The sequence below is a fragment of the Petaurus breviceps genome, unplaced genomic scaffold (genome assembly GCF_028583685.1).
Source record: "Petaurus breviceps papuanus isolate PSGF00001 unplaced genomic scaffold, PetGlider_PUasm1.0 90925, whole genome shotgun sequence".
Lineage (NCBI taxonomy): Eukaryota > Metazoa > Chordata > Mammalia > Diprotodontia > Petauridae > Petaurus > Petaurus breviceps.
This window is the reverse complement of record NW_027187380.1, coordinates 31066452-31077683: the sequence shown is the minus strand read 5'-3', so window position 1 is coordinate 31077683 and position 11232 is coordinate 31066452. Positions and strand designations below refer to the sequence as shown.

The following is an 11232-nucleotide window of genomic DNA, read 5'->3' as shown; positions in this document are numbered from 1 at the left end:
ATGATATATGAATGAATCTGGAAGGAGAGAGCAAGAAGGTGGGAGAGTAGATTGCACTGATCTATGGAAAATCAGAAAAGTCATGAGAAACTGTTTCTTTTCAGGAGTGAGAATGTAAAATTCCAGGAGCCAGAGCTCATTTCCATAGACCTGAAGACGATGTGTTGTGTCCCTGGAATGATGATGATGTTGAAGAGATTCCAAGGTATATTGTAGTTTTGTGAGGGTGGAGGGTCCTGGATTTTGAAGTCATTTAAGGTTACCATCATCTGCTTGGCATTTTGTACAGTAAAATCTCATGTAGCAAAATTAGGACAGCTTATTTAGAACTAGAACATGTTGGAGCTGTAGAATATAATCAAAGAAAGAATTTTATATTGATCTTACATATATACAAGTGGTAACGACAGGATGTCACAGCAACAGATAAGGAAAAAGGGAAAAAAACATCTGCCAAATCAGTATGTTGTATTGAAAAGGATATTAACCTTGAGCCAGCAGACTCTGGTTCTGTGGAATTCTAGCTCTGTTGCTAAATAACTATGTAACTGTGGGCAATTCATTTCACTATTCCAGACCATTGTTATCTGTTTTGCAAAATACATGGACCAGATAGTTGATTACTCTAATATTTTATAAATCATTGAATAATTGATGTTTGAATTAGCCAGTCAATTAATTTACATATAGAATTTTGGAAGTTCATTGATTTAAAAATAAAAGCAATCTTAGAAATCATCTAATTCTAACCCTTCCATTTTATAAAAAAAAGCTAAATCTCAGGGAAGATATGTCTTGACCAATGTCACTTAGTTAGTGGCAGAACTGGGGCAATATCCCACATATTCCAATTTTCTCATTGGCTATTATTTTTTCACATGATTACAATTTTTGGTAGTTGGAAGGAACCTCAGCAATCATCTCATGCAATGCCTATATGAAAAGAATCCAGACTATGATATACCTAGTAATCACCTGGCATCTACTTTAAGACCACCAATGAAGAGGAACTCACCTCTTCTCTGAGCCCACTATACTTTAGGACAGCTCAAATTATCAATACATTTTTCATATCAAGCTTAAATGTGCCTCTTTGTAAGTCCACCAATTATTCTTGTTTCTGTCCTCTGTAACCATATAGAATAAGTCTATTCCTTCTTTCACAAATGGCACCTTTAAATTCTTGAAGTCAGTTCTCATATAGCCCTGAGTCATATATTATCCAAACTAAACATACTTCAACTGATCTTCATATAACTTGGACTCGGGATCTATTACCATTCTCTGTATTCCATTATAGATGCTCTCAAGATTATCAGTGTTCTTTAAACTGTGGCACTCATAACTGAAAACAGTACTGTAGGTCTGATGAGGATTATTATCTTCCTGTTTATTTCCTGGAAGCTATGTCATTCTTACTCTAGTCCAAGCTGGCACTGGCTTTTTTGTCTTCTATATAACACAGATTATTCATATTGAACTTTTAGTTCATGAACACCCCCTGATCTTTTATAGAAAAAACAGATGGCTATCCCTATTGTATTTGTGAAGTTGATTTTCTAAACCTATGTGTAAATATCATTTAAACCCATTGGAATTTCATCTATCTGAATTCAACTAGTAAGATAGTTTGTGACACCATATAATTTAAAGTGTGACACTTGCTCTAGCTTGCATTTTGGATCCTGACTCTGTGGTCGAATATATAGATACATTCCTTCCAGGCTTGTGTTATCTGCAAGTTTGAAAAGCATGCCATTTGCACCTTAAGCATATCGACATTAAACTATTAATATCTACAGTTTGATTCCAGCTATTCAATCAGTTCTAAATTCATCTGATTGTATTATTTTCTAATCCATATCTTTCCATCTTCTCAATAAGAATATGAGACAGTTAATCAAAGTTTTGTTAAAATCCAAGCAAACTGCATTTTCAACATCTTTATGATCTATAAATATAGCAATACTCTCAAAAATATGCTGGTAAGCATCTGAAGCTGGATTTGAACTCATATCTTCCTAACTCCAGACCCTGTGCTCTATTCACTGTACCATTCATCTCACAGTTAGGTGGCCCAGTAGATAGAGTAGGGGGCCTGGAGTCAGGAAAACTCATCTTCATGAGTGCAAATCAGACCTTAGACACTAGCTGTGTGACCCTGGGAAAGTTACCTAACCCTGTTTGCCTCAGTTTTCTTATCTATCAAATGAGCTGGAGAAGGAAATGGCAAACCACTCTAGTATCTTTGCCACAAAAAACCCCAAATGGGGCTACAAAGAGTTCAAAGTGACTGAACCATAAGTAACTTATAGCCCACTGTGCTCATACAATTCTAAAGGCAAGGCAAGGTGGAGCCAATATGGTAGAGTAGCAGAAAGTATACCTCAGTTTCCCCTACCACCACTCCTCAAAAAAGAACTAGAAAATGTACCAGATCAAATCTGGATGGGGAAAGAAAAATCACAGTGACAATTACAGTGAATAATTTTTTTCAGCCCAGATCAGCATAGGGATAGAGAGGCATAAAGACACTGGGGAAGTGGTCTGGCCAGGAACATGCTGTGCCAAATAAATAGAATATGCAGGGAAAAACTGTGTGCCAGAGCAAGAGTAGGCCTCAGACCCTTAGAAGGACGCCATTACCTTACATAGGGAGTAAGAACAGCTTTGTAAGTAAACAGTAAACTAGCATTGTTGCTCAGCACCCAGTTCTGAGTGACAGATCCCAGGCAGATTGAGGAGGAGACCAACACCTAGGGATAGCATAAAAAGGCTAAATAATGGTCAAGGGCCCTATCCTATGCACTGAACAAGCAAGAAGTTCAGAAATGGTGTGACTCTGACCATAGAAGCAGAACAGGATCTCACTTCCAGCTTCTAGTCTAATCTGAAGCCTGTGAAGGAACAACTAGGGCAGAAAGATAGTGGCCTAACTGAGTCCAGCAGAAGTCTACTGTTGTTCAGATCTAAACCCAGGTAAGGAACTCACAAAGCTCAGAGCAGGAGGACATTCATCACACTTTTCCCTCCAACTGATCAATTTGGAAGCATTGAAAGTTGGTATAGGTCCCTAGCCTGAGCTGTCCCTGGTGTCCTAAAACAATACAATACTCAGTAACCTAAGAAAGTAACAAAAAAAAAAACTAGCCAAGAACTACTGGATTTGAACTCAGGTCTTCCTGACTCCAAGCCCTGTACTATCTGTGTTACCTAGCTGCCCTGGCTGAAATGAGAGTTATGAGGAAAAAATTTGAAAAGGAATTAATAACTTGGCACAAGAGGTCAAACCTTACTCAACTTACAAGCTCTCTGAAACTTAGACTGGGGTAGCTAGTTAGAAGCTGATGACACAAGAAATGTTTTACATTGTCAAATATTTTCCATGGTCAAAAGACTATATGAGAAGGAAAAAAAAATAAGGTGGGTCATGACAAAAAACAACTGACCTTAAAAACAGATTGAAGAGAAAAAAAAGTCACTGAAAATTTGAAGAATTCCTTAAAAAACTGACAAAATTTCTTAGAATGAGAAGGCAAAGTGGAAATAGAATTTACCAGTAACCTCTCTAAGAAACGCCAAGACGAAAACTTTCAGGAACATTATACCCCAAATCCTACACTTCTATGTCAAAGAAAAAAATACTGCAAATAGACTGAAAGAAAGAATTCCAAACACCAAGGAGTCACAATCAGAATCCTACATAACTTAGCAGCTGCCACTGGGAGGGAGCAGAGGGTTTGGAATATAATATTCCAGATGGCAAAAGATAGGCTTATAGTCAATAATAGTTAACCTAGCAAAACTAAATATAATTATACCGGGAGAGGGCATGGGTAGCGAGAAGACTTTTAATGAAATACAACACTTACAAGCATTCCTGGTAAAAAGATCAGAGACTTAGAAATTTAAACACAGGCATTAAAAAAAACATAAAAAGTAAAGGTGAACAAATAAGTGACTAAACAAGGATAAACTGCTAGCATTCTACTACCGGTATCAGTAGATGTTTCCCCTCTGAACTCTATCATCACCAGGAGTCACAGAGGGAGACCAACTGGAAAGGCCTTGGAATGGTTCTGTTATGTCTTGATGATCTTAAAAGAAGAATGGAAAGGAAGGGAAAGAGGAATACAGTAGGGACAGAGAAAGGTTCAAAAGTTATTTTACAAAATCAGCATGCAAGAGGGAGTGGAGAGGAAGGAAAAAGAACAGCTGCCACTCGAACCTCACTGTCATCTGAACTGGGCAAAGAAGGGAAGAATACACACACACACACACAATTAGATATAGGAATACATTTCATTCAATAGGAAAATAGGAAGTGAGGAGAAAGGGAAATGTGAGGGACCCTAGGTTAAAAGAGGTATGAGTCTCAAGTAAAAAAAACTGTAAATAAGGATGCACAAAATATTTATAACTTTTTTGAGTGTCAAGGAATGGGAATATGAGGGAGCATACATGAACTGGGGAATAACTGAACAAGTTATGGTGTAGAAATGTGATGGAATATTATGATGCTATCAGAAATCGTGAATGGGATGTTTTCAGAGAAACCAGGGAAAACTGCAGAATAAAATGAAAAGGAAACAAGAGAACTTTTTATACATAATAGCAACAATATTGTAAAAACAAACAAATTTGAAAGACTTAGGAGCTCTAATCACAGTAATGACCAACCACAATTCCAGATGTCTGATGATGAAACATGTTACTCATCTCCTGATAGGCAAAGGACTTAAACTGAAGAATATGACATATTAATGCACACATGATAATATGTATATACATATAATATATTTGCATGAGTATGTACATGTACATACACATTGTATAACATGCTTGTGTGGTTTTTTCTTATATTCTTGTGCACACATGTCAATATGTACATGCATGAGCATATACTCAAAGAGACACTCTCATGTATATATGCTTCCTTTTGGACATGTCCAATGTGGAAATTTGTTTTGCCTGGCTATAGATGTTTATAACTGGATTTTTGTTTTCTTTTCATTCTCCTAGGGAGGGGTGTGGCAGAAAGGTAGTTTTTTATTGATTGAAAAAAAATCTAATTAAAAAATAAATTGGAAATTACACAATTTTGAAAGAGTTAGCTAGTTCAAAGCAATATGCAGTTGGATGGTCAACTGTACTTTTTTAGTGCTGTATAGATATAAAAGCTGGTTTGTCAACTGGTTCTTTTACTTTCCAACTAATTTTTCTGACACCAGCTAAGAGTGGCCAAATCCAAAAAGTGACAAACTTTAGCTCCTAACAATAATAATTCCAATGAGAACTTACATTATTTCTATATGCTACTAAAATGGACCTAATAGGTATTAAATAAAAATTTTGTTGAATTGACTTGGGGAAAACCAAGAGAACAGTTTATACAATGAGAACAATATTGTATAGAAAAACAAATTTGAAACACTTACTCTGATCAGAGTAATGACCAGCCATGATTCCAGATAAGTAATGATGAAATGTGTTGCCCACCTCCTGATAGGCAAAGGACTTAAACTGCAGAATATGAGATGTATATGTATGTATTATAACATGTGCATATATAAAATATAATATATTCATACGTTTTTCAAATGTTTTAGTATTCAAGGAAGCTAAACACCACATTATGATTATGTTTGCATTAGAAAATTAGTACAACAGACTATATTTTTTACAGTTTGTAGGTAAAATTAAGTTCATAAATCACCAAGTAATAATAGTGTCATATATTTCTTTCTAGAAAGGACATTTAAAGATCATCTAGCTCAATTCTTAATTTTTTTTTCACAAATGAGGAAACCGAAGTTCAGAGATATTGTTAAATGACAAATTCTAAATTACCTGGGCCTAAATCAATAAAATCTTATTACACATTTCATTAGAAACATCAGCTTATAAGGGAATTAGAATATTTCCATACCTACATATAATTATTGATCAGAAGCATTATTAAAGGAATGTAGAGAGAGTAAAAGAATAGGGGAAAGCAGAGATGTCTACGGTAACATCAGGACTTCTGGGAAGGGTTATAATTAGGAATCCAATGGCTCTAGAATGTGCCAAGTGACTTGTGGAATAAACTTTACCATTAGCATTTTCTTTTGTATGGTTAAGAAAGGGAGAAATAAAGACACTGAGCCCCTTTACCCCCTGCATCCTGTAGTTTGATCCAGTCTATTCTGAAAGATGTCCCATTCTATCACTTCTATATTTTTCCCCACAGTTAATGTGAGATTGGATCCTGCCACAGCTCATCCCAGCCTTCACTTGACAGAGGATCAACAAAGCATTTGGGATGGAAATGCTTGGCAAGAAGTTCCCAACAACTCAGAGCGATTTGACACATGGCCTTGTGTCCTGGGTATGGAGAGTTTCACCTCAGGAAAACATTACTGGATAGTGACTATGGGAGATAAGACAGAATGGGGGTTAGGAGTTTGCCTGGATACAGCCCCACGAAAGGGGGAGGCTACACCATCCCCTGAAAATGGAATCTGGGCACTGTGGCTGCTGGAAGGGAAGGATTACATGGTTCTTGCATCCCCATCAGTTCCGATTCTCCAAGAGAAACGACCTAAAGGAATTGGAGTTTTCTTAGACTGTGAAGCTAGGGAAGTGTCCTTTTACAACATCACAGAAGAAAGTCACATCTATACATTCACCCAAGTGTTATCAGGGATCATCCGGCCCTATTTCTTCATTTGTGACTCAGATCCTTTGACATTAACAGCAGTGATAGAAAGGAAGAATTAAGTTTTTTCCACTCAGGAGTCCTTTTATATGTGTTCTGCCTCCAAGAATGCCATGTAAATCATCATAGAGAAAAATTATTCTCCCAAAGTTTTTTTCATGGCAATGTAAGAAAAAAGCTAGGTTCTAGTGCTAGGGAGGATTTTGTGAAGTCAGGGATCTCTCCCCTGACATCATGAGAAAGATTACTTAAGCAAGCTTCATATTAAAAAGTTTAAGTTCCTAGACTCTTCGAATAAGGAAAGAAAAATTTGAATTCGCTAGATTGGGAAAGCACTTTGTTTTACTTTTATAAATAGAAGCTACTTAGCTTTGTGATTGTTTAGCTGATACTTCTTTTAAAAACATGATGGAAAAGAAATATCATCCTCTTTTTTATTGTCTGAAAGTAATTTCCTCTAGATATGTATTTCAATTTATTTTTAACTGAAAGATTACTTTTGTTAAAGGAGAGAAATTACAACTTTTTTTTTCTTTTTGGAGGGAAATTGGGGTTATAATGACTTGCCCAAGGCCACACAGGTAGTTTGTGTGTGTGTGTTTGTGTGTGTGTGTGTGTGTTAAGTGTCTGAGGCCAAATTTGAATGCCAGTCCTCCTGACTTCAGGGCCGGCGCTCTACTCACCGCGCCACCTAGCTGCCCCTCTTTATTATTATTATTTTTATTTTTTAGAACTTACAACTTTCAAAAGGTTTCCAGTTTTTTTGTGAAATTGATGGCAGAGTAGCTATTGTTGTTTGTTCTTAGTTTTATTTTTCTTTTTTTAGCTTTTTTCTTTTTTTGTAGTTTATTTTTTTAGTTTACATCATTCATTTCCACAAGATTTTAAGTTACAAATTTTGTACCCATTTTTCCCCTACCCACCACCCCAAAACAACAATGCCACCAAATATTGCCTCCCCTAATCCGCTTTGTCTTATATCTTCTCCCATCCTCCCTCCAACTTTCCAGTGGGGCATGGTGGATCTCTATGCCCCAGTGCCTGTATATCTTATTTTCCAGTTACATGCAAAATAATAATAATAATAAATTTTAAAATATTTAAATCTTTTAATTCCAGATTCTTTCCCTACCTTTCTCATCACTCATCCTTACTGGGAAGATAAGCAGTTCAATATAGGTTATACATGTAAAACATTTCCATAGTGTACTATGGAAAACATTTCCATAGTGGATATATTGTGAAAGACCAACTATATTTCTCTCCATCCCATCCCACCCCCACTTGTTCTGTTTTCTACTTTGATACTGCCCCTTTTCAAAAGTGAGTGTTTCCAACTTCCCTCCCTCCAGCCGGCCCTCCCTTCCATCATCCCCCCTCTCATCCCCTTCCCCCGTACTCTCCTGTAGTGTGAGATACCCTATTTAGTGAGTATGTCATCCCCTCCCTAAGTCAAGTTCATTAAGAATAAAGTTGACTCATTCCCTTTTGCCTTCCTGTTCTTCCCCTCCATTGTAACAGTTTTCCTTTCCCTCTTCTATATGAGATAATTTATCCCATTCTATCTCTCCCTCATTCCTCTCATTATATTCCTCTCTCACCTCTTAATTTCACCTTCTAAGTATCATCCCTTCCTATTCAACTGGTCTTGGACTGTTTGTCTATGTATACCTGTAGACATATATACACATACTCACATATGTATTCATATGCCCATATACCCTCCTATATAGACATATATGTATGTATGCATACAAATATGTATGTATGTGTACATATATACATATAAACACACATTTCTATTCCCTTCAACTATTCCCATACTGAGACAAGTTTCATAAGTTACAATTATTGTTTTTCCATGTAGGAATGTAAGTAGTTCAACTTTGATGAGTTCCTTATGTTTTCTTTTCCCTCTTTACCATCTCATGCTTCTTGTATCTGAATGTCATATTTTTTATTCAACTCTGGTTTTTTCATCAAGAATGCTTTAAAATGGGGTGACTAGGTGGTGCAGTGAATAGAGCACCAGCCCTGGGGTCAAGAGGACCTGAGTTCAAATCCAGCCTCAGATGCTTGACACACTTACTAGCCATGTGACCTTGGGCAACTTGCTTAACCCCAATTGCCCTCCAAAAAGCAAAAAAAAAGAATGCTTTAAAATTCTCTATCCAATTGAATGACCATATTTTCCCCTGAAACATGATACTCAGTTTTGCTGGGTAGGTGATCCTTGGTTTTAATCCCAGCTCTTTTGTCCTCTACAATATCATATTCCAAGCCCTTAGGTCCCTCAGTGTAGAAGCTGTCAGATTCTGTGTTATCCTAAATTATTTTCCCACAGTATTCAAATTGTTTCTTCCTGGCTGCTTGTAATATTTTTTTCCTTGATCTGGGAACTCCGGAACCTGGCTATAGTCTTCCTAGGAGTTTTCTTTTTGGGATCTTTTTTCAGGAGGTGATCAGTGGATTCTCTCAAGCTCCATTTTGCCCTCTGGTTCTAAAACAACAGAGCAATTTTCCTTGAGAATTTCTTGGAGAATGGTTTCTAGGTTCATTTTTTTTATCATGCCTTTCAGGTAGTCCAATAATTTTAAATTTATCTCTCCTGGATCTATTTTCCAGGTCAGTGGTTTTTCCCATGAGATATTTCACATTGCCTTCTATTCTTTCATTTGTTTGGATCTGTTTAACAGCATCTTGGTTTCTCGTAAAGTCATTAGCTTCCATTTGCTCCAGTCTAATTCTGAAGCCATGATTCTCCTCATTGAGCTTTTGAGATTCTTTTTCCATCTGGCAAATTCGGCTTTTCAAGGTATTCTTCTCCTCATTTCCTTTTTGATCTTCTTTTGCCATTTGAGTTAGTCTATTTTTAAGGTGTTATTTTCTTCACTCAGGTTGTTGACTTTCATTTTATAATTTTCTTGCATCATTCTCATTTCTCTTCCCAATTTTTCCTCCACTTCTCTTATTTGGTTTTCAAAATCCTTCTTAAGCTCCTCTATGGCTTGTAAGCAGCTTATTCTTTTCTTGGGAGCTTCTGGTGCAGGAATTATGACTTTACTTTCTTCCTTCTTTTCCATGACCCAATTCTTTTTGTCCCCCAAAAAAGGAGTCCAAAATTGGATTACTTTGTTTGCCTTGCTTCCCTAATTTGCTCATGTTGCCACTCAATTATGTGACTTTTGAGTTTTTGCCACAGCAGAACTCTGCTACCAGAGGGGGGAGCTTTGTCCCAATAGCTGGGGTTTTGTCAGGTGCTGGAGCTATTAGTTGGGTGCCTTCTCTGAAGCCTCCCCATGTTCTGGCAAATTGGTCATGAACCCCAGGACCTCCACCCTAGACTGTAATCCAGATCCAAGCAGGTTAAAGCAAGAGTGATTACCCCTGAGACTGGTTACTTGATCTCCCTACAATCAGTAGTCCAGGAATTCTGAAGCAACCACATGGCAGTGACTGCATGGCAACTGTGCCTCAGTCACTTCTCACCTATGGGGCAAAGGCTGACCACACTCCTGAATTCTCAGGTGCCAAAGTCCACACTGCACTGACCACTCACTTTGTCCTTAGCATCTATGGGTTGATAATCCAGCAAACCGTCACAGCTGCTGGTGATTGGAAGTCCCTCCAGCTGGGATGGCTGGTTGTGGCTACCCTGAGGCTAAAACCTCTGGCTCACACAGGTCCGGGTTCAGCTCCCAGAGTGCTGGGCTGGCTGCTTCCTGCCAGCTGCTGGGGTGTCCTCAGTGGGAGATTATCTGCTCTGCATCATTTTGTGGGTTCTGTAGCTCCAAAGTTTGTTCAGAGTCACCTTTTACATGCATTGGAGGAGGAGAAGCAGGAGCCCTGAAGAAGTCCTGTTTCTACTCTGCCATTTTGACTCCACCCCCTTGTTCTTAGTTTTTAAAAAGGACTTCCCATGAGGGAGATGATGCCATGACATGTAAAAGAATTGGATTTAAGTGAGGAAAGTTTATGCAAAATCAACAGCCTCATTTTCTCCTCTGGAGCCGTCTGTATTCAGTGGCAAGATGACTGGACATGACCCTGGATACAGTAGAAGACCTTGGCTTTTTTAAACTATGGTCTTTAACAGGTCTCAGTTTGACTAAGGCAATGCCCTTTCAGTGATTAAGGCTAGGTAAGAAACAAAGCAAAGAATGGCCTATTTTTCCTAGTACAAAAAAAATCAATCTGGAAGAAGAAGACCTTCAGGATTTCTGACTGAAACAGAAACAATTGTTATTTACACTCACTCTGAGCCATCAGGGCCCAAACAATGACCAAGTGAAGTTTGGAGTGCGACCTATTGTTCACTAACCAATGAGAGTTAGAGTGATTTGGATTCAAGATGTGCTTCTAAAGAAATAAATCTAGCAGGTAAGTGCCAAGATATCTTGCAGGTTTCAGCTATCAAAATTTATATTCCTTTGAGCAAAGCAGCTACAGGCAAGGGTATGATACACTCTCTGGATGGAAGGAAAGAGGAAGGAAGGAAGGAAGGAAGGAAGGAAGGAAGGAAGGAAGGAAGG

The 11232-nt window shown here is 37.8% G+C and overlaps 1 protein-coding gene across 1 annotated transcript in view; it reads left to right on the top strand.

Moving 5' to 3' along the window:
• The first annotated feature begins 98 nt into the window (after positions 1–98).
• Positions 99–11232, top strand: part of LOC138152667 (olfactory receptor 2W3-like) — a 34829-nt gene continuing 23695 nt past the window's right edge. Inside the window, 2 exon segments of the mRNA XM_069076727.1 lie at positions 99–205; positions 6233–6370. Of these exon segments, the coding sequence (XP_068932828.1) occupies positions 160–205; positions 6233–6370 (184 nt within the window). The 5' untranslated portion in view covers positions 99–159.